General features: G+C 50.7%; 7 protein-coding genes across 7 annotated transcripts; 5 read left to right on the forward strand and 2 right to left on the reverse strand.

Annotated features, from left to right (window-relative positions):
* Positions 1-7,775: 7,775 nt before the first annotated feature.
* Positions 7,776-10,171, forward strand: CABS01_14763 (uncharacterized protein; the record flags this gene model as incomplete). Its single annotated transcript, XM_060548101.1, has 3 exons — positions 7,776-7,964; positions 8,011-8,828; positions 9,538-10,171. 3 exons carry the CDS (start codon positions 7,776-7,778, stop codon positions 10,169-10,171), a joined length of 1,641 nt encoding a protein of 546 aa, XP_060393040.1.
* A 452-nt stretch (positions 10,172-10,623) lies between these two features.
* CABS01_14764 (Zn(II)2Cys6 transcription factor) lies at positions 10,624-12,082 on the forward strand (the record flags this gene model as incomplete). Its single annotated transcript, XM_060548102.1, has 2 exons — positions 10,624-11,985; positions 12,053-12,082. 2 exons carry the CDS (start codon positions 10,624-10,626, stop codon positions 12,080-12,082), a joined length of 1,392 nt encoding a protein of 463 aa, XP_060393041.1.
* Positions 12,083-13,222: 1,140 nt separating this feature from the next.
* Positions 13,223-14,454, reverse strand: CABS01_14765 (malate dehydrogenase; the record flags this gene model as incomplete). Its single annotated transcript, XM_060548103.1, has 5 exons — positions 13,223-13,499; positions 13,571-13,655; positions 13,711-14,064; positions 14,118-14,316; positions 14,386-14,454. The coding sequence occupies 5 exons, from the start codon at positions 14,452-14,454 to the stop codon at positions 13,223-13,225; spliced, it is 984 nt and encodes a 327-aa protein (XP_060393042.1).
* A 492-nt stretch (positions 14,455-14,946) lies between these two features.
* CABS01_14766 (D-malate dehydrogenase) lies at positions 14,947-16,044 on the forward strand (the record flags this gene model as incomplete). Its single annotated transcript, XM_060548104.1, has 1 exon — positions 14,947-16,044. One exon carries the CDS (start codon positions 14,947-14,949, stop codon positions 16,042-16,044), a length of 1,098 nt encoding a protein of 365 aa, XP_060393043.1.
* Positions 16,045-16,895: 851 nt separating this feature from the next.
* On the forward strand, positions 16,896-17,717 carry CABS01_14767 (uncharacterized protein; the record flags this gene model as incomplete). The annotated part of the gene is made up of 1 exon (XM_060548105.1): positions 16,896-17,717. One exon carries the CDS (start codon positions 16,896-16,898, stop codon positions 17,715-17,717), a length of 822 nt encoding a protein of 273 aa, XP_060393044.1.
* A 938-nt stretch (positions 17,718-18,655) lies between these two features.
* CABS01_14768 (uncharacterized protein) lies at positions 18,656-20,108 on the forward strand (the record flags this gene model as incomplete). The annotated part of the gene is made up of 2 exons (XM_060548106.1): positions 18,656-18,997; positions 19,059-20,108. The coding sequence occupies 2 exons, from the start codon at positions 18,656-18,658 to the stop codon at positions 20,106-20,108; spliced, it is 1,392 nt and encodes a 463-aa protein (XP_060393045.1).
* Positions 20,109-20,501: 393 nt separating this feature from the next.
* CABS01_14769 (alcohol dehydrogenase GroES-like domain-containing protein) lies at positions 20,502-21,996 on the reverse strand (the record flags this gene model as incomplete). Its single annotated transcript, XM_060548107.1, has 7 exons — positions 20,502-20,778; positions 20,837-21,230; positions 21,293-21,418; positions 21,474-21,647; positions 21,705-21,748; positions 21,803-21,828; positions 21,880-21,996. The coding sequence occupies 7 exons, from the start codon at positions 21,994-21,996 to the stop codon at positions 20,502-20,504; spliced, it is 1,158 nt and encodes a 385-aa protein (XP_060393046.1).
* Between the last annotated feature and the right edge of the window lie 557 nt (positions 21,997-22,553).

The following is a 22,553-nucleotide window of genomic DNA, read 5'->3' on the forward strand; positions in this document are numbered from 1 at the left end:
TGCAAGGTTTTGATTTGAGATAGGACGGTCCCCTGGGCCCTGCCCACGCTCATCGGCCCGGTCTGGCCACAAACCGGTTTGGCTGCGCCCACATTTTTACCGTTGATTCAAGAGGCTATTAGTGTCGAGATGGTGTGACCAGGTTCATCAGACGGTCCTCTGCCCAATGAAAGGCCGTGGCACTCACATGGAAATTCGGGCCTCCAATCCCATCAGAATCCCCAAACTCTCATGATGGTTACACAAACCAATCAGTCTGTCTTCATTTTCGACCCCAGCTTCGGTGACGCGTCCGAACCGTCACGGCTCGACCGGATTCCGGCAGAGAGGTGAGGAGAAAGCAGCCCGTGAAGTCCGTGATCCCACCGGCTGTCAGTGTTTGTCGGTGTTAAAGTTTATTGCACATGCAAGACATTCACGCCCACCCAGTTGGGTAATGTTGGGATGGGCTCGGACTCTTGCTTAAATGCATAACCGTTTATATGTGAATTAACGAATCGACCGTCTAAGGATCGTGGTGTAGAGATTGTAAAGGACAACGAGTACCTAGACAGCCCAGCCTAGAACACGACTGAGAGATGCCAGACCGTCTGCTGATTTGATGGTGTTTAAATAGCGAGCACCCGCGGATTTGGCTGTGCTCTGGGGTTTGTAAACTTTCAGCGCCCGTTAAATACTGCTGATATTTGTTATACGCGCTGTCCTTCAACCTGGTACATCTGATATTCGCAAGGATTAATGATCACAGCCGCCAGTGGGACCCCTTACCTTACGCTATGATGAGTTTTAACCTGGGGCTGGATGAATGGCCGCCACTATTCGAGAGGGCACAGGCGCGGTATTGATCCCACTCCAGTCTTCTACAGTGATGCTGTGGTACAACACCGGAGGCGAAGGGATCCATGATAGTAGATTAAACCTATCATGATCAACTAATTTACGCTGAAAAGCGCGCTGTTCACCAGGGTAAGTCTACACAGCGCAGTAAAAGGAGTTTGATATAAGTAACATGTTGGTCTCTGCGGCATCCGACTTCCACGGACCTTTGGTTCTGTCGCATACCTATATGCCAACGCACATCGCCAGTGATTTGCTTCTTGTCTTAAAGATCCTCATCATGATTCATCATCCTTGTGGGAACAGTCTTCCGAATGAAGTCCTATCTTCTGATAATGGCAATCATCTTGCCTCCCTGGACCTGGGAAACCATTTGGCAATGATTGGGAGGGAATCATCTCGTCTCCGAAATGTGTATCCTTGGGCCTTTGCTTGCTAATTTTACCTCGAGGAACTTGACCTATCATTCATTGCCTTGGGTTTAATGCTCAAAAACGGATTCTATGTCGAGAAGTGGGGGACTGCGCACATTCTGTCTCGGGGGATATCGGGCACGCTGAATAGGGGTAAATCTTACCGTCCATTCAGATGGTTGTCGCTTGGCCAGTTGTACCTACCTACAACCTCTCATTTGATTCCTTTTGTTGTCATGCAGCCCCTCGAATCGTTCTCATATTCGCACCCAGATATCGGGATGCAAAAGGCGAGGAGACAGAGCTCGCCACTTCATGCCTCAGATGCATGTGGACTGGACGTTCAAGGGGGAGCACCGGCCTGATGCAGCACAATGACTCTACAGGTTCCCGAAGCCCTACTACTCATGCCTGGAGCATAGAGCGTCTGATATTATAGAAGACCGTAGAAGTTTGCTTAGCTAGATGCCGGGCGACCCTTGAGGCCTGTAGCACCTGACAATGCTCTGGACTGGCTTCACGAGTAATGGCTTCGTTTTTAAAATCGGCGCTCACCGAACACTTGGCTCGAGTCGGGGGCGGGCGTTCTTCCTCGCATTCACCCAAGGTATGATAGATAGATCATTGGCCAAGACTGAGCTTCGTGTAGGGTATGCCTAGGGTTGCAACACAGCCTCAAGTAATTCATACCTCCGGTCAACGATTCTCCCTTCCTCTTCTCCCTTGACTTGGATATCGAAATAGCCTTGTAAGGCAGTCATGGACGGCTTCGCTGTAAGATCGAGCTTGGAGCCAAATCGGAATGGCTTGACCCAGGACTCCTGGCGGATTTGCTCACCCGTGAATCGACTGGGTGGCAACTTCTCGGGCCCCAGTAGTTGTAACTTGCAAGCTCGGTCAACATGGAGTACACTTCCTCTAGAGGGACTGGGAAGCAAGGTCACAGTGGCCCTTTACCCCTGTATCCTGCCCGTTGGTGTTTGTGTCGCAGGGCAACATTCAGGTGCTGGAAAGGTCATCGCAAGTAACGGTCGTAGCTTCGGTGACCTCGAGGGATACGGAAGAGCGTCGTCATGTGAGGTGTATGAAGAACGCTGCCCGCGACAACTCAACAACTGTACACACCTTTTCGCGGCAATTCCCGTGTCATCCGGAGGAGACTAGGGGTTCGTCGCGATGGTATTTCCCCTCCTGAAGTGGCAAAATGATTGATTGTGTCTAAGAACCAGAGACGAACATGTAGAAGGAAGTCTCCACCAGGTTTGTGCTACCATCATACGGTGGGCGATGTTGGATCTGCTGTTTCTGTCCGAAACCTGAATCCCACATGCAGGTAGACACCCCAGCCATGCTGCCATGATGGTAGTCCCAGGTGCGACCTAAATTGAACCTTCTGCGCCTCTGAGCACATTTCTCTGCGGTGTACAGGTCTAGTTGACATTCTGAGAAGGATTACTGCACTTGACTGAAAGGGGGGTTTGATACATGCGGCGCCAAACCACTGAATCGTGGAGTTGTTTGCAGAGCTTGCTTCACAAGTGCGCTGAGATTTCTGTACTGCCGAGCATTAAGTAAACTATCCTGACTTACAGACAGCTAGGAATAACCATTAGTCGTGGATTGCTCATCACTGAATCGTTGCCAATCGCTACCTAAGTACCTTACTCAGGTGGTTGCTGCCACGGACTGCTCCGTGGAGCTGATCACGATCGACCATTGGGCGCCTTCGAAAAGCAAGTTTGGCTCGCGTTAATATTCCTTGCCCGGTGATCAAGGACGCAGCGCTGTAGGGCTCGGTGCGGCCAGCTTAGCCCCGACTTCCGAAGCCTGAGGGGGTGATTTCAACCTTGATGAGTTGCCATGGCCCCCTCAAGCGAAGTTGAAAGGATAGGTGATTGGAATGTCCGCGAGGAAGAGAGCATGTTTTCCGGGAATGTACTTGCACTTGTGGTATGGGGTTGTAAGACTCGATTGCCCATAATAGTGTCAAAAATGTGATGGCCCTAGGATGAAGACACCGTGGTTGGGTGGCCCATTGAGCTAGTAGTAAAATTTATTACCCTGAGTCGCAGCACATGGCGCCCACCACCTCCAGATTTCAGTTATTTCAAGTTTGATCAAGCTGGTTGAGTCGCACGGCTCTGCGGCTCGTGCAGTCAATGGCATCGAGGTTCGAGAAGGGGGGCTTAACATTTCAGGTCGCCGTGCGAGAGAAGAAGGCCGATCCTCGAACTCGTCGACAGCCGACCTTTCAATTCATTTGCTGATAGAGAGAGTCGGACAAATGATTACGAGACCAGGAGGGGTGAATGGTTCCGAAGGACTTTGGTGCTGTCAACTCATCAACCTGGACTCCTTCCGAGATGACAGCGACTTTGACCTTAATGGAATAGCAATTGGGTCTCAAATTGATAGGAAACCACAATTCATCCGTGATAATCACAAAGCCTTCTTGTGAATGGTGCATTACCAGTTGTACAACTTTGACCTTGTTATCTAAGGTACGCAATACCACTAGGTAATAACATGGGACGAGGGAAGCTCGTGAATCGAGGGGTCGGTCGCTTCATCAAGTACCAGAGTTTTGAGACACGCCCCTACATGTTGGTTGAGGGGCTCACATCTTCTGACCTATCCACCAAATCACCAGTGAGATTTCAACCTTTGCCATGTGTGTGCTGTGCAGTCTGCGCTTCGTGGTCCGTGGATCATGATGGCACAGCTTTTAGGGCACAAGCGAAAACCCACGCCATGGCTTCTCTCCCTTGGCATGCTTCCCAACTTAACACCGGCTAAAGCTTTGTTCAAGTTCAACTCAAGCAAGAAGTGCGTGTCGATGGGGACTCTTCGAGCTAATGCTGTGCCCGATGGGGTTCAAGGAGATGTAGACAAGAACCAGTCTGCCTTCTGCACACATACATCAAATCGAAACGGATCCTCCGCTTCATCGTGACCGCAAAGCTGTGGCAAAGCCACACCCGAGTCGCTACAGGTACAATAAGAAAAAGCAAGCAGAAGACCCGCAGCATCTTCAGGGCCCGATTAACTTGCCACATCACGCCCACATGCGGATGACCATCGCGTCCGCACCATGGACCGCTTGAAGGGTAAGGTACTGAAGGGTGTAAGATTGGCTGCTGTGGAAGAATTAGCACTCCAAAGGGGGCTTCAATCGACAGGGCAAGTTCACTTTCTCGATGGCCTAGACCAGTGCAGACGGAAATCCTTCCAAACGCCAGCAGGGATGGCACCACGCCTGCGGGGTGTATCAGTTGGGTATCCGTACTATGGCCGAGAGATGAGATGTGCAGTGGCCAAGAGATGCTGTTGGAATATTGATTCCGCTCAATAATGGTTGGCTATAAATACTCTTCCGAGGCTATTAATGGGGAGAGTCGTGTTGCAATACCGCTGTCATCATTTCTTTCTTCCTCATCTTGGACCAATGTTGGGCTCGCAACACGACGATGACACAAGGGACGCTCCGAACCCAGATGCTCCTGCGACAGCCACAAGCTTCAGGCGTCTCTTGCCAGCCGGCGCTGGTCCTCGCGTGATCTCAACGGAACCTCCATTTCGACGGCAGAGACAGACTGTGCCAGCAGCTTGCCTTGAGTGTCGCAGAAGAAAAGTAAAGGTAAGTCGTAGACCCTATCGAAATTGACGTAGAGAGAAGAAGAGGGAAAATTCGCCCGCCTCTAGCTTCCTACCCCTGATGAAAAAAGTACCTTTTGCCACGACCTGGTGTACCACACATAGCAACGGTACTTATCCAGGTCGTTGACATCGCCGTTAAGGTGGGGCAAAGTGGCCAGAAGACTTGTCAAATCATGAATAGATTAGACAGTTAACCGTCAACCTTTTCCCCTCTCCATCCACCCCCTTAAGAAGTTCGAACCAGCCAAGCCGGACCCCTAATATCTCGATACGGCCAGCCACAATGCTGATTAGTATTCAATAACACAGTGTTCCGCGACCCGACCGATCTGTTCGCGATGTTCCACGCAAAACGTCGAATGCGAGTGGGATACCCCAATTGAGACAACCAGAAGACAGGCGATTGTCAACCGACTGGAAGAACTTGAAAAAGAGAATAATGATCTCCACGAGCTGATAAGGGACCTTTATTCACGGCCCGAAGCAGAGGCAACCGAAATATTCAATCGACTACGATCGACAGGCGACCCGTTCCACGTCCTGGACCTCGTTCGCGTGGGGGATCTTCTCCTAGGAAAGCAACCTATCGAGCAGGAAAACCTCGGTGACAGGAGGAACAAATCAAGCCCGTCATCTTCGAAACCGAATTCCGTGCGAGATAAAGCCGACATGAGTCTCTTGGATCCGGAAGATTGATTGAATTGAGTCCTGTGCAAACGCGAGCTATGGCGGCCAGTTCGGAATTCCAGTCAAGGGCGACGACGACAAGTTCAATCAACTCGACCGCGTCCATCTCGCAGTCTAGTCATCGACCGAGGCAAATTCCTCAAGACGCGATCTAATGATTATACGCAAGTAGGCTACGATTCCTTCGGTATGATGGGACCATTCTTCCAACAGTTCGAGACGCGACCGAAGCTGACTGGAATTGTCAAAAAGTGCAAGTCTTCCTCGATAGAGCAATGCGAACCCTCCAAGATGTGAGAGCCGCCAACAAACGATTAATAGTACTTAGTCTTGAGCATGGCTCCGGTCCAAAAGTGTCGAAAAGCTCGCCATGTTGCCCTATAATACTCAGTTACAATGGATAGAGGACCGAGGGCAAGCCCAACCACACGAGACGATTTGCTTGGGTACTGCGTGCCGAATACAGACTTCAGAATCGTTGTCCCTTTCAGAAGTCGGAGCCGAAATTGTAACGATATAATAGAATTGTTGAAGAAAATGGAGCAAATCGTCTGGTAGGTTCTCTAGATACCTTAACCCATCGCACCGGAGGCTTTTACTCAAATGCGTTACGTCAGACCCCGACCGCTAAATTTTTCTTTGCTTTAGTAGTTACTCTGGAAAGAAGTCCAACTGCGAACGATATTAGTTGGCGTCGTCAGACCGAAGCCGACTGCGACTAAACAATGATTTCTGACGTCAAAGTGACGAAACTCGTCCACATGCCTTCTCTAACAGACAGGCGCAGCCCGGACCCAGAAGACCCATGCGAGCATGAACACTTGAACAGAGAAATGGCAGAGACAAGGCGAAGAGCAGGTATCATGGCAGTTGCTATTGCATCAGGATGTTTGGATCTTGAACTCTAGGGTGAGCGGTCGAGTTTCCTATCAAACTTGTTTACCCAGTGCTATCGCATATCATTTCGTGGTCCGGCCTCTAGGTACCGAAGTCTTGCTCTATGCTGTATGGAATTGTGGAAACATTGCGAAAGACTACATGTGCCAATGAACTGCTGGAATGGCATACATCTGTGGAATCACGGACATTCGCCCATGTCAAGTTGTGTTCGTTCAACCCCGGTGCTCAATTGTGCTTGTCTCTCTGCGACTCCATTTCTTCCCACCTGACTGCGAGCGTTACGAAACATGCGAGACTGTCGTTACCCTGAGTGAGAGTGCCCACGCGCTTTTCCTGTGTGTCAGTTCAAAGACTGGTAGAACGGGCTGCCATAAGTCTGCGAGGTTAACGCTGGTGCTACTGGGGGTCGATCGGTTAGAGCTAAACGCTAACGCTTGATACGATTTCCTCATAGTCCCATGACGAATATAGCCTCGAGTCTACGACCAAGACTAATTAAGGTTGACTTGCTAGCTGCTATTGTAGTGGTATGCTTGCTCATTTGCCCCTCAACAGTGGCCAATCGATCTGCCTCTTACGTCCGTACGCAGTTGTGCGTGTCCCCTCTTTCTACTTCAGGAAAGCCGACGATTCGAACCGAGGCCCCCAGGACTATACAGGTGGCAACATTGGTAGCGGATAAGCGAAAATTAGGCGAAGACTTGAGGGAAGAATCACATAGTCTAGTCAAGTTCTCAACGTAGGGCTTAATGGGGCTGGTGCCAGCTATCCTCTGACCGACCTGGACACCGTCGTCTGAAGGGGCTCCTGGAGTGCCTGAGGCTGAAGACGGGACGACCATCAATTAAACACTGAAATGCTCAGAAGTCGTCAATGGACCGTCGACTCTGCGCAAGAGAGATTGGAAACCCACGAGTAGTCGATGCGGCACCAGGGACAACCTACCAGTTCAGCATCACAACATTCTGGAATGATAGATGGAGGGATAGCCAACAGACTTCCAATCTTGCAAGAGCTTCTGTTATCCGACAACTCAAAGGACAACTCCAAGTAAAGCGAATAGTTCCATTACAGCCGTCACCGGCAACTGGGTTCCGTCGGTAAACACGCCTTCGCCTAATATTTTAACCGCGGCGCTTGAAGCGCGGCCACGTATTATATCGGCCAAGCGCAAGCACCTAATGAAGATGGCTTCAACGGTTTAAAGGAAGAGAAAATGTCGCCAGTCAATCAACATAATCAATGTAGACGGAGATAATGCCGATACACAGAGTCGCCAGCATGTCGCAATCGAAACCTCAAATCCTTTTCTTCAACGCCGTCCGCCATGCACTACATGAGTATGAGGCTTTGAAGCTGGTGGCCGATCCCGAAGTCGTCACTAGTACCTCGCGAGATCAGTTCTTCAGCGACTTGCGCAGCAAGTATCAGAATATCGAGGCTATTTTCAGAACGTCTTCTAGTGGAGCTGTAAATTATTTGTCACATCACCCCTCGAATTCCTAACATTTGACAGGTTGCTGGAAAGTTTGACGAAGAGTTCGTGAACCAACTGCCTACGTCTTTGAAGTACATCTGCCATACTGGCGCCGGATACGATCAGATCGACGTCGATGCCTGCACGCGGCGCAACATCATCGTCACTTATGCGCCAGACCCAGTCACGTCGGCCACTGCCGATCTGACCATTTTCCTTCTCCTCGGAGCCATCCGCCAGTTGAATCCCTCTTTTACTAGTCTAAGGAGCGGCAACTTCAAAAAGGGCCTCGACTTTGGCCATGACCCTCAAGGCAAGACATTGGGAATTCTCGGCATGGGCCGCATTGGTCGTGCAGTCAAGCGCCGGGCCGAGCCTTTTGGGCTCAAGACAATCTATCACAACCGGAAGCCGCTGTCGAATGATCTCACTGCAGGCTGTCAATATGTTTCCTTCGATGAACTTCTCAGCACCAGCGATATTATCTCTGTCCACGTCCCGCTATCAGCCAGTACTACGCACTTGATCGGAGCCGCAGAGATCGCCAAGATGAAGCCGGGTGTAGTTTTGATCAATACAGCCCGTGGTGCTGTCATTGATGAGGCAGCTATGGCCGCCGCCCTGGATGAGGGCCACATCGCAGCGGTTGGGCTGGATGTCTACGAAAAGGAGCCACTGGTTGACGAGCGACTAGTCAAGAACGAAAGAGCATTGCTCGTACCTCACCTGGGAACCCACACCGTTGAGACACTTGGCCAGATGGAGTCGCTGGCCATAGAAAACGCACGCCGTGGTGTTTTAAAGGAAAGGTTGTTGACGGTCGTTCCTGAGCAGGCTGAGGCCTACGAGCAGTCCGCGTAGGAGCAACAGAGCTATGAATCTATGAGGCACGTCCATAGGCCACACGATCTTGCGACGTGGAAAGGGAAAATGACAAAGATTCCAACCATGTTCGATAATCCATGATTCCCATATTGGCCGTATTCAGTCGCAGGAGAGATCAGCGTGGGGCAATCGATGGGTACCCACATGTTTCTTCCTAAATTCGACTTCTCCGCGGAGCTTCCTTTGTCCGCGGCTCAAATATTACGCGCGTCTGGCCATCTCCTCCGCCTCTTAAGCCTTTGGCCAGCGTCTCTCCACGGCCAATTGAGCCCGATCTCGGCAAGAAACAAAGTATACCGTCAATACCTATGGCAGGCCAAGGAACCAAGAAAATAAGTCGGAGTCGTGGGGCCTGCTTGGCCTGCAGAGCGCGAAAACACAAGGTGGGTTGAGAAGAGTCACTCATAGCCTACAACCAGCAGAGGTTGACTGACTCCTTGGGCAAACAACAGTGTAGTGGGGAGAGGTGCGCTCGTTCTCGTCTGGTTGATGTTTTGTAATAACAAGAAAACTTATCGCTGTAGGCCAAAATGTGCACAATGCGGTATCAACAATGTGTCATGTCAATGGCCTGAACAGAGAAAACGGTCAGTCTCAACCTTTGGTCGTCAAGCCAAGTCTCTTCTCCAGTCTTCCTCTTGAATTTCTATCTGACACGACTGACACTTAAGGCTTATGTAGTGGGCCCCCGAAGCACTACATCGTGACCATGGAAAAGCGTTTGATGGAAACCGAACAAGTTCTCTGCGCACTGTTGGCTCAAGTGTCAGGGGACCAACTGGAAAGAGCATTTCGTGATATTCCAAAAGCCGGCCTCCGATCGACTGGGGGTGCATCATCGGCCCATGGCGGAGCATCAATTGAGGTGGTCAAAGGAGAAAAGTTTGGCCCCGTGTACTGGGGCTCCCATCCTATCGACTCAGCAGAAGCTGTTCAGCGTTGGTGGGCAGACCGAACCTCGAAAGAACCAAGCGAGACGTCCAATCGAGATTCTCACGCGTCCGAGGTTGCTGCTACGAACGACACGCCGAATGATAATACACCAGGCGGCGATGAGAGTTACGGGGATGATGATATCGAGGAGTCCGAGGGCACGACGCGCGCAGAAAGCATGGAAGAAGATGGAGAAACTCTCATGTCAGACCCGGGTATGTCAAGCGCCTCGGGGATACGCGACACGGGCGGAGGAACTGTTGGGTTACCCGCAGCAGGGATGATGGGTTCTAGAGCCAACCTCGACACGAGAACGAGTGAAAAGAAGCGGCAGACGCGCCCGCCAGTTTTGGAAGGTTACGAAAGCGCATTCCTTTGGTAATTGCAGTTCCTAGGCCACGTCGCATCAGGGCTACCTCATGTGTGGCCATAGGTGAGGTACACAGCGATGAGAATACTTTCAGTAGGTCCGCAATACTATTATTATCTGGGTGTGGCTAGCCACGACCTCTTCTTATGAAGACACATGTAGATCATTGAAGTAATTCGTATCACGTCCTCAGAATCTCAAGAGCCTTTTGTTCTCCGTAGCATTATCATGGCCAACTGAGTAGGAGGTCCTTGTTGGGGGCAAATGAATCGCATTTAGCTTCCCTGGGCGGATATCTTCGGCAGACAGCCGGGGTAACCTAACTCCGCCGCACCCCACCCCTCAAGGCGTTGTGCGTCAGCGCGTCTTTGACGACATTTACACATTCCGAGGGCGGATGAGAGCAAGTAGCATCGACGGAGCGTGGCTCGGCTTCCCATCAGCTTGGCAACAGGTTTCTCAACATGGCACCAGAGATCGGAAGTCTCAGAGCTCTTGCCAACGGGGAAAGCCAGTTTGTTGGCAGTTCTTCAGGTGTCTTCTTCATCAACACCGTTCGAAGGGCCTTCTCAACAGCCGAAGGCTTCGAGGCAGACGATGGACGTCATGCTGCCGGAGCCGATACCCACGATGATCCATCTCCCGAAGATTGCATCGTGGGCGACAATGACCGAAATGACCCGGAGTCTTCGGGGGAGAGGCCAGGTTGCAGCAGCGCTAGTCGAGCGAACTATGAGTCGGATGCTGTGAGCTCACCGATGCCATCAGGGATGGATATCATGACTGATATGAGCTTATTGCCTGATTACACGATTGCTCGGGACCTCTTTCTCACATACTTCCGAATATGGCATCCTTTGGTTCCCTTTCTACAAGGGCCAGAGTGTCTGGCAGATTTGGAAAATCTCTACGCACCCGACTTCAACCGGCGCAGTTCAAGATCGCTCTGCCAATTTGTCATCTTCAAGTGCATCTTGAACGTTGCTAAGCTTGACACAGATGGGCCGCTCGACCTGGGGTCAGCAGCTATACGTTCACCTTCAGACCTCTTACCAACTCTTAGCATACTAGCCCTTCGTTGCGACACAATTTCTATCCAAGCGTTGCTAGCATCTCAAGTTTATTTCGTTTCTACCATGGCGCTACGCCATGCGTCGTCTGTCAGTGGCTTGCTGTCCAAGTCAATCTTTCAATCTGGCATGCATAGATGCCCAGTACGATACGACCATCTGTCTCCGGATGAGCGCTCAATGCGTAAGCGCACCTTCTGGAGCTTTTACGTTCTCGACCGTTTCATCAGCCAGTCACTGGGGCACCCGAATGGCATTCAGGACTCAGACATCGACGTATGCCCGCCAGGCCAGCGAGACCTCCATGAACCAGTTGCAAAGTCAGATCTTCACGGCCAAGTGGAGAACACCTTCCTACACCTACCTGCAAACCACCCCGAACGGTTGGCATCATCTCCAGCGGTTCAAGATAAGACCACGGAGACCTCGCCTGACGTAGACGAGGAACCTGGTAGACATGAGAGAGCCAGTACCGACCCTCCGCCATCCAGCATATCACCCAAGGCTGCCGCGATTCTCCGCCACCGTCAAGAGACACAAGCTGTTCTAGAACATCATGTTCGGCACTCACAGCTAGTGGGAAGAGTTCTAGAAGTCTTCCACAAGTCTATTCATGCTAGAGAAATGGATAATCAAACAGTTTTGTTCCTGAAGGCGGATGTGACGGCCTATGGCAACGATCTCACAGAGCCGCGCTTCACCCCAGCCTTACAAGACATACCACAGCTAACTCCGGACCCCACCGTCTTTCCCTTCGTCAGTTACTATTACACCATACTTTTACTTAATCGTCCCTCTCTTTCACTTGACTCAAGACGTGCAGAGTTCCGTGACGCATTACAGACTTGCATAAATGCTGCCTACGCGATACTCCGCATCATTGAGCAGTATTCAGAATTGGGAGGTCCTTTGTTTTGGCCTGGATACATGTCAGCTGTGTGGATGAGTGGTCTAGTGCTGGCTCTAGCAGCGCGACTCAAAGTTTGCAATGTTGAGAAAGCTCTATCGTGCGTATCATCAAAGTTGCCAGCTGGAGTGTTTTACCAATTCGCTAATGGGAAAGTAGAGGAATCGAATCTTCGCTGCAACTGTTAAACAAGTTGACAAAACGATGGGCAATGGCTCGACACTGCAGAGAAGTCCTATCTGTTCTGCTTCAGGGTATCACACAGGGACCTAAAACACATAAGAGAGTCCGAAAAGATACCACTGAGGGCTCAGATCATGAGGATGGTCAAGATGTCACACAAAAGTCTGCCAAGCGAAGCAAGAGGAGGATAAGAGGCACTAATGCGTCTGGGCGACAAGATCAGCCCATAAATCTTGGTACAATGTCTCCGCGACGGCAACTACCAATATCAAACACCAACCATAACACTCAAAGCCCGATTCCAGCCCAACGGCTAAGAGATAGCAATCCCGTTCCAAGGGTCTATGAAAGCCAAAGACAGAATCATTTCAACTTCGAGACATCCGACTTCAACCCAAACAGCCCTCGGCCAAACCAGAGTCAGCCCCGTCCAACCGATGCCAGCCAGCTTTTCTCGCCGGCTGACTTCAATCTTCAAAACAGCACCTCATCTATGAGTTCCTATTTTGCTCCCATACCTACAACATTTCCGGATCGCAATAGAAACCCATCCAATCAGGTCATGGATAGACAGTTTGGAGTCACTGACAACTTTTTCGACATGTTCGATGGAGCTACATGGGGTTCACTGCTGGACATTGTGAACGATGCAGGTGCAGAAGCACAATATCCATACTAAGAGCGAGAGCTTCGTCGTTTGGCGCCTGTGAAGCCTTTCAGTTCGACTTCGAATCTGATCAAGGGCGCGGCGGCTTACTGATTCTTACAAGTTCGAAAGGCAACGTGGTCAGGCTACGTCATCGCTCAATCTTAGCTGAGAGAAGAATGGTCTATGTAGGCAGTGAGAATTACATTAGAACCAATGTCGCTGTCAATTGTCTACCCTGGCAATGGCTGGTCCCTTTACGCCTGTGACTGGATGAAAGCCTCTCCCTTTTTGATGTTTCCTCCCAGTTCATTAACGGCCACCTTCAAAAGACCCTTTTCATAATCAGACAAAGATCCAATGGGATGCGCGGTCTCGGCACCGCCAGGCCCGAAGGTCACTGGGACAGCAAAGTAGCTCACTCCGAGCTCGTGGGCAACAGCCTCACCTCCTTGCAACCCAGGGAGGTAGACATAGGCAGGCTCCACGATACCACTCTGACCTTGAGAAGCCTTGATAATGGCTTGAGCAAAGCTAAGAGGGTGTTCTGATAAGCAACTATTCATGGACTAAACAGATGTATTTCTTAAAAGGACTGGACTTACCGGAAACCAGCGTACGCCATACATGTTGTCGCAGACCCAGCACCGGCCTTGGCTTTGACAATTTCGTCCCCGCCGAATTGGACTCCTGCAAATGCTACATCAGCTTGCGCGTTTACCATCTTCATGACGAATGAACTTACTGTTTGTGATTGCCTCAATCTGCTCTTGGCTAAGCTGTACTGAGGGCTGGGATTGGCTAATCAACGGCAAGATTGTTGCTCCGGAATGCCCGCCAACAACAGGGACCTTGAGATCCTGTGGGCTGATATTGCCAAGGACATCAGCAACAAACTTGGATCCGCGCACAACATCCAGTGTCGTGACGCCAAACAAGCGCTTGGGGTCGAAAACTCCGTGCTTCTTCAACACTTCGGCCGCAATGGGGACTGTGCTGTTGACTGGATTGGTGATAATTGCAACAAATGCCTTCGGGCAGAATTGGGCAACACCAGCAGCCAAGTCTGCAATGATGCTGGCGTTGGTCTTGAACAAGTCTAAAAGTGTGTAAGCCCAAAGATTCAGGTTGTGCTGGAGCTGAAGGCCTAACCATCACGAGTCATGCCCGGCTTGCGAGCAATGCCAGCAGAGATCAGTACGACTTCCGCCCCGCTAAGAGCCTTTTGAAGACCATCATTCTCGGGGAGATAGCCCTTGACGACTGAAGGAGTATCAATGTGGTTGAGATCCGTAGCTACGCCCACAGCGTGAACAACATCGTAAAGTCTAAGATCTGTCACAAGAAGTGACTATGATGAAGTATTTCAGTTGCCTTGCGCTGGATACCTACCGTATGAATGAGGCTTTTGGAGTCATACCGATTTGAGTAGGAGACTTAAGGGTTGTCCAATCTGCCCCGAGGCACCCAAAACAGCGACTTTGACCATATTGAAAGAAGGTAAGGAGGTTTCTGCGTCTGAGAACGTTGAAATTGCACGATTTCGGGCAGCAAGATGTTTCAGTGGCGCTTAGGGAGATGATCGAGATGACTTGAGGTAACAGGAGCATGTGAGTCAGATATCACCAAACTAAATGTAGTAGCACACGTGCAGTACGCAAGAAATATGGCGTCAACTTTTAAAAAAAATCACCCCGATACTATCTACCGATGTGCTCTCGATAATCCATACAATAGCCTCACGGATGAAGTGCCCCGGTAGAGGAAGGGTGTCGGCTTTCGAATCCCGCGGCTCATCATTTAAGCGAAAGCATCGCCGGTCTTCGCCCTGTCGCTAATACGACTCCTCCGACTTCAGGAACACTCTGAACTCTTGCCAAAGGTCTTACACAAATTCATTCACATAAGTTGACAGTTCAGATCACGGTCATTTGGTCTCATCACATCGGTTCAACCAGTCGGATCACTACCTACCGCCACAATGTCTCCTCAATCCCTCAAGATCGCAGTCATCCCTGGCGACGGCATCGGCGTCGAGGTCATGCCATGGGGTATCAAGAGTCTCGAAGCTGTCGCCAAAATCTTCGAACTTACGCTGGAGTTTGAGTGGTTCGACTTTGCCAGCTGCGCATACTACCACAAGCATGGGCAGATGATGCCTTCGGACTGGAAGGAGAAGCTTCTCAAGTTTGACGCCATCTACTTCGGCGCTGTGGGCATACCAGACCAAGTTCCCGACGATGTCTCTCTCTGGGGTAGCTTGCTCAAGTTCCGCCGCGAGTTCGACCAATACATCAACCTGCGTCCCTGTCGTCTGATGCCCGGCGTCACCTCTCCCTTGGCCAATCGGAAGCCAGGCGATATTGACTTCTGGATTGTTCGTGAGAACACCGAGGGCGAGTACAGCAGTATTGGCGGCAAAATATTTGAGGGAACCGACCGGGAGACTGTTATCCAAGAGACTGTCATGACTAGAGTTGGTGTTGACAGGGTTCTTCGTTATGCGTTCGACCTCGCTCAAAGCCGTCCTCGCAAGTGTCTCACAAGTGCCACCAAGAGCAATGGTATCAGCATATCCATGCCTTATTGGGACTCTCGTGTGGTAGAGATGGCGAAGAACTATGAAGATGTCCAGGTTGACAAGTACCACATCGATATCCTCACTGCCCACTTCGTACAACGCCCAGACATCTTTGACGTTGTCGTTGGAAGTAATTTGTTTGGCGACATTCTATCGGACTTGGGACCTGCTTGCACAGGTACTATTGCCATTGCTCCTTCAGCAAACATCAACCCAGATGGCAAGTTTCCTAGCTTGTTCGAGCCGGTGCATGGCAGCGCACCCGACATCGCTGGCAAAGGCGTAGCCAATCCTGTTGGAATGATCTGGGCTGGTCAGATGCTGCTCCAATACTTTGGCTTTACGGACGCTGCAAGCTTGGTACTGAAGGCCATTGAGAACGTGTTGGGACGCGCAGAAGCCGCGGTTTTGACCCCAGATATGAAGGGCTCAGGCAACACGACGGCGTTTGGAGCAGCTATTGAGGCGGAAATTGTGGCACTGGGGGAGAGGAAGTGAGTAGAGCACACTTATTTCATTATGCCGTGGAGACGAAGATATATGTGGATGGCTGGAGTCTGAAGAAGACGTGGAATGAAGGAAAGTAACTAGAAAATGTCCGGCTCGGACCGCCAGGTCAATATCAACAATGGAAATGATTGATTATTTATTCTTATGCTTGAAGTCAAAATGCGGGAACGATAAGAGTTACAATTAACTATGAACGATCTTCAGCAAACAGCGATCTTCTCGGGTTTGCAATATATATATCGGCTTCTCGGCTTCTGCACGAGCCTTTGAGAGACTACTGGCAGCTCCAGGGGAAAAGGTTGCAAAACAAATGGTATCGTCTATGAAGTTCACGTACAGAATTTGATAATTACTTCACCTACATTTATATTCTTATCATGAGTGAATATGATTGTTTCTCTTCTTTAAAGTTTCGTAGACATCATCACTCAGATTGGCAAATCATCTTCATTTGGGGGAATCTTGCTGGCGTCGCGGAAATGACCATTCCTCTTTCCACCCCAATCACGTTGACGAACATGACGTGATATTCATGCCGTTTAGAGTTGGTGAGTTGCTGCAATCTACTGGTACTCTTACTTTACGAATAGCCCGAATCTAGCACCAATAGTGGACCGCTTTTAGTGCAGTTGGTAAATGCCCTCGTACCGGAGCTGACTGGATTCTCGGCCGAGAGACGGAGCCGCTAATGTTGCCAAGATCTCATGGGGTCGAAGGATTCGTCCAATTTCCCAAACGAAGTTCCTCCTTTTCTGATGTGAGATGCACGAGTGGTTTCTTCCGTCAGCCCATTTCGACATTCATTCAATTCGCCTCTTCGAGGCGCTTTCGGGCGCACTATGGGTGTCTTCTACGGCATGGTCACGATCGTCTTTCTCTTTGTAACGCACTTAGCAACGGCTCAGCTACCGACCAATGCCATTGAGCTCGACCTCGTGTTCCCCCGCGCAGGTGGGAAATACTCCAAAACAAACGACGGCTTCCCGGTCCTCTTTTCACTGCAAAACCCCAATGTCGCCTATCATTTCGGCTGGGTTTTCTCATGGGATATCTACAAGAAGCCTCATGGACAAATACAGAGACTACCTTTCAACACCATTGGGTCCATCCTGAAGAACGACACAACCTATCCCGACAACCCGCACATAGAGGCCCGCTACGCAGATGTACTTGACGTGGGCGAGTACACGTTCTCCTGGACCATTCATACCGGACCTTGGTGTAATCTTTCCAAAACCTGGGTCGAGTATTCAGCCAACGAAAAGATCGGCAACGGCACTTTCGACTTCACCATTGAGCAGGGAGCCCCGACACCAACCTTCACTGGGACATGCCCAACTGCTTTGGGCATGATTAACTACGCGTCATTGACGACATATCACGGTCTTTATGATGGAGCGTACGACGATCCAGTCACCAGCCCGATGTCATGTGCCATCACGACCAATGTGACCTTCACAGCAGAGCCTTGTAGGGCAACAGTCAACGAAGCGCAGGCTACGAGTATCTCCAGTCAACTTCATTTGGGGACCTACGCAACTGCGTCAGCCACGGCTTCGCCGACGGGCTCCGCCGCTGCTGCCCAGCGAACGCTGAACAAGAGCCTAATATGGGCTGTCACGTCGGTCGTTGTTCTGTTTGGCGCTCATGTGGCCCAATGATGAATCATATGCCACGTACGGAAAGATGAGATTCTTCGAGCATGCCTGCGCGTGCTGAAGGTTGGCCACGGCCCCGAACTACTATTACTGTTACGGTGTTACCCCATCCTGGCCAGTTTCATGTGGAAAGTCCGATGTCAACAAACCTCTATCCCGGCAACCCGCGTCCTGAATGGGTAGAGCCCAGAGAGATTGTATGCATGCTGCAGGGTTAGTGGGGATTTAAGCGGGAACGCGACGGGGCAGGCGGAAGCTCACGGATCACAGCCTAGATCGGGATGGCCTGCATCCTTGTGGGACTTGGGGATTAGAAAGAGATGAGGCTCACTAGTGTTCATGGTAAGTTTGACTCAAACAAACATCATCAATCTATGTTTTCATATTTTCGGCGTAGTCCGAACATCCAGTAACTTCATGACACTTTGCATCGAGTATGGATACGATGCCATTGATCTTGTCTAAAAGAAACTTCCAAATCGCGCCTAAAGTAGCCTTAACACAAGATCTTCGCCATTTTGGGTCTCAAGTGGATCTCAACTTGTTTTTGCCAACTCAAATGCTGTTGGCCAAGACGGCTGAGGTGCTTCCAGCCGGAGGAGATGCCGAATTAGCCATCACCTGCATTGAGTCTCACGCGGTCATTTATGACCATGTGTCAAAAGGAACGATCACCCACGTTTACGTGCGGCGCAGGAGATGACTTTCTTCATAACTCCGGGGCGACAGGGAAGTGATCTCGGGGTCTCAATCCTCATGCGGTCGTGTCATTGCTTTTGCCTCCAGAAGCGCGTGTCAGCGGCACATGTGCTGCCTCTCTCGATCGTAGATCAATCATGACACCCCCCGACACTTTTCTCAAGGGTTTCTCAATCTTTTCCTGTAGATTCTCTCAATCCAAAACTCGCGCCGAGTTCCATCGATACTAATGGCGGCATCTGATGGATATTCCCTCGATACCAGATGACCCGAGCAGCCTCCCCTTGACGGGGACGTCGGCGTTCGTCGGAGAACCCCCCTCAACTCAGAATGATTATTTCATCGTCAAGGGTCTCTTCCGCATGGCCGGAATGACGACTGCCAACCCGATGACAGGTTATTCCCTCGTCGCCAAGCAACCTCCCGACTACTCCCACGAGACGAAGTTGCCCGGCGTTTTGGCAGGCCTCGTTTTCGTTATCCTAGCTGTTGTTGCGCCCACAGTTGCAAGAGCATGGCTTAGGTTGCGAAGAGGTTCGGTCATGCAGTTCGGCTGGGACGACTGGACCATCATCGTCGCTGCTGTACGTGCTAGACAGATGATAGATCGAAAATACCTCCATGAACTGACTCTGCCCCCGACAGCTTGTAGCTCTTGTTTACCCAATCGCGCAACTCCATTCCCTCGCAATCGGTGCAGCTTCCCTCCATGTCTGGGAAGTCACTTACGAACAACTCAACAACGGCGTCTTATTGGCCATGGTTTCCAAGACAGCATTCTTCGTTGCCGTGGGTATGATTAAGCTCTCCATAGCAACTTTCATGCGAAGACTAGCGGACAGACTCCCGAGGTGGTGGCGAATCGCATGCGACATTTTCATCGGATCGACTTTTGCATACATCTTACTCGCCATCTTCCTAAACGTCTTTGCATGCAGTCCGCCAGCAACGCAGTGGAACCTGGCAACCCGTGGAAGACGAGAGTCAGCTCCTTCGTGTATCAACATGGAAAGCCAGTCAAAGATTCTAACTGGCTTTCATGTGGCCCAGGGGCTCATCTTGATGACCGCGCCTGCTGTTATACTGTGGAAAATCAGGATGGGAATGGCAAAGAAGATTCGACTGTTCGCAATCTGGATGATTGGTGGTTTAGCAGTTTTGAGTGGTTTACTGCATCAGATTCTCCCCACGCTCACTAACGACTACACATGGGACTATACCGAAGCCCTGCTATGGGCATGCCTGGACTTGTCGTTAGGAGTTGTGACAGCTTCACTACCGGTATTGGACAGCTTGATGGAAGAGTACTGGAGAAGGGCGAAGACCACCATGGTCAAATCATACGGCGGAAATGCCTCATCCCTATCAAGAACCAGCGAAGATAGCGCATGGCCTTACACGAAGACTGCAGGCACAGACAAGAGTCGGAAACATGCGGCGAGGTCTCCTATCACCAACATCACAATCCCGATGGAACGCTCAGAGTCTAGGGAGAGCATCGTCAAGAGGGAGGAGTATCACGAAACCAAGGTTGGCGCGATCGAAATGGGCATCTTATGCACTCAAGAGATTGAAGTGCATGTCTCTGATGCGGATGATGTGGAAAAGGGCCGGGCGGAAAGTCGTGGACCAAGGTCACCATCACCATTTTACCACAATAGGCCAGAGTGGCACGACAACTCATATAAGTTCTAATCCAAAAATTACTCAAGCCCTTGCCAAATTCTATTGCCAGTGTGAAATGCTGCAATAGGCGAGACCGGTAGTGGTAAGTTAAACATGCTTTGATCAATTTACCATGCATAGCTTTGAGTCAACCCACCTTTCCAGTGTCTTGTTTCCGTGGACTTGAGCACTATTATGAAACAGTTCCCATCAAAAGAGTTGAGACGTGGAAGGTGAAATTAACAAGAAATGATCAAATTGAATATCTCTGCATGCTGCTGAGCATCATCTCACAACATGTGGTCAAGAAACCTCGCTATGCCGCCTAGCCACTCACAACACCATCAACAACGCCCCTAGCCTCTTGCTTTTCAATATGACAACGGCCGCCGACTCCCCGAACCTCAAACACGTCCATATAGATTAGAAGCCGCCGTTGGGGTGGATCAGAACCTTCGTGTAGCCGTCGATTCTCTTGTCAAACTTCTCATACGCGACTTCTGCATCATCAATGTTGATCTCATGTGAGACGACAAAGCTGGGCTTGGCCTTGCCCGCGATGATCAAATCACGTAGGTATCGGTTGTACGCCTTGACGTTGCACTGTCCTGTTCCAAGGGAGAGTCCCTTCTCGAAGAGCTTACCGAAGCTCAAGCTGATCATGCCCTTTGCCGAAGCATCATCGGACGCCCCAGGGTCGCTATAAACGTGCATCGTTAGAGCCGCAAAACAAGCCAAGTGAAAGAACAGAATATTACCTCGGAACGTAAAGTCCTGGAATGCCAAGTCCACCGCAGGCTCGTGTGACCTTGATCATATTCTCCAACACAATGTTGGGCTGCTCAGTGTTTCCACCGGCACTCACGGCCTGATATCCAACAGCATCCACAGAGCGGTCAACTTCTCCGCCATTCAGCTTCTTGATTTGCTCGACAGCATCGCCTTGGGTGAAGTCCACTGGTGTACATCCGATCTTCTCGGCGGACTGAAGACGCTCGGGAACGCGATCGACCACATAAACTCTTGATGCGCCGCGGAGAACTGCCGAATAAGCGGCCATCAGTCCCACAGGGCCGGCACCGAAAACAGCGACGCTCTCGCCGGGCTTGAAGCCGGAGAGCTCGATGCCGTGCCAGCCAGTGGGAAAGATATCTGGTAGAGCGCACAAAGTCAGCAAAGTTTGGAGGACCATGGAGATGGTAGATAATACGTACCTGCAAGCAAAATGAAATCTGACTCAAATTCTTTGCCAGCAGGAAGCTTCAGAGCGTTGAAATCGGCGTAAGGAACTCTGATATACTGTGCTTGCCCACCAGGGTAGGGGCCCATGGCAACATATCCTTCAAGACGTGTAAGCTCACATATCTTGTTGATGTACACGAGATACTGGCTTACCATAAGCACCACCGGCGAATCCAGGGTTTACACCAGTGCAGAATGCTGTCCGTCCCTCTTCACAGTTGTGGCAGCGGCCATCGGCGACGTTGAATGGCATTACGACACGATCTCCCTTCTTGAGAAGAGTGACACCGGCGCCAAGCTCCTCCACGATTCCCATGTTCTCATGGCCTGCAACGTATCAGAAACTGTCCCATGATCGGTAAATAAATGTAATCAGTGACTAACCGAATGTGATGCCGGCCTCTGCGGCCGTTCTTCCCTCGTACATGCTATGAATAGTGAGTGACTGCGCGCTGATGTTGCTTCAATGTCAGTAGACTTACTGCAAGTCTGAGCCGCAGATAGCTGCCTGAAATTTTGCTTAGCATCAGTCATGTGGGAGGAGAGAGGTCCATCTTACAGTGGTAACTTTGACGATGACATCGTCGGGATGCTGAATCTTGGGTAACGACACCTCCGATACCTTGACCTTGTAAGGGCCCTGGTAGTTGACAGCTTTCATTGTTGGAGACGACATGATGGCGATTACTTTCTGGGCTCAAAGTGAAGGTTTAATGATTGAGGTCAACCTACGAAGCTCAAGCGCACCTTCGAGCAGCAACGGACATATTTATCCCAAGAACCCCTCACGAAACCCATCTACCGAACAAATCACCAAGAATATCTTCCCCATCTCTCAATAGGCCCCGGATGACCGGCTCCCAGTCAAGGACCGTCATCGCCGCGGGATATCTTTCTAGAACGAGATAGTGGCCTGCGCCGCTGCGGGGTAGTGCGGGAAACTTTCGCCAAGACGCGGGGATGCCGCCGCGATCCAGTTTGTGTCCGGCATGTTTTGGCGCTGGTTCACGCTGGTTGATGCGTGGGAAGATGACTGGGGGACTTGGTGTTTGCTCCCGAGTGGGTACACGAGGATGAACTCCGAACCCCCGAGAGTTCAGACTACGCAGTAAAGAGTCCCTCATCGGCGAATTACTGCCTTTTGTAGAGTGCGGGGGAAGGAGGGGACCCAAGGTGACCCCTACCTTAGCTATGAGATCTCACGTTGATGAACCATTCGATGAAGCTGCTGTC

The sequence above is a fragment of the Colletotrichum abscissum genome (genome assembly GCF_030869225.1).
Source record: "Colletotrichum abscissum strain IMI 504890 chromosome Unknown Scaffold_57.1, whole genome shotgun sequence".
Lineage (NCBI taxonomy): Eukaryota > Fungi > Ascomycota > Sordariomycetes > Glomerellales > Glomerellaceae > Colletotrichum > Colletotrichum abscissum.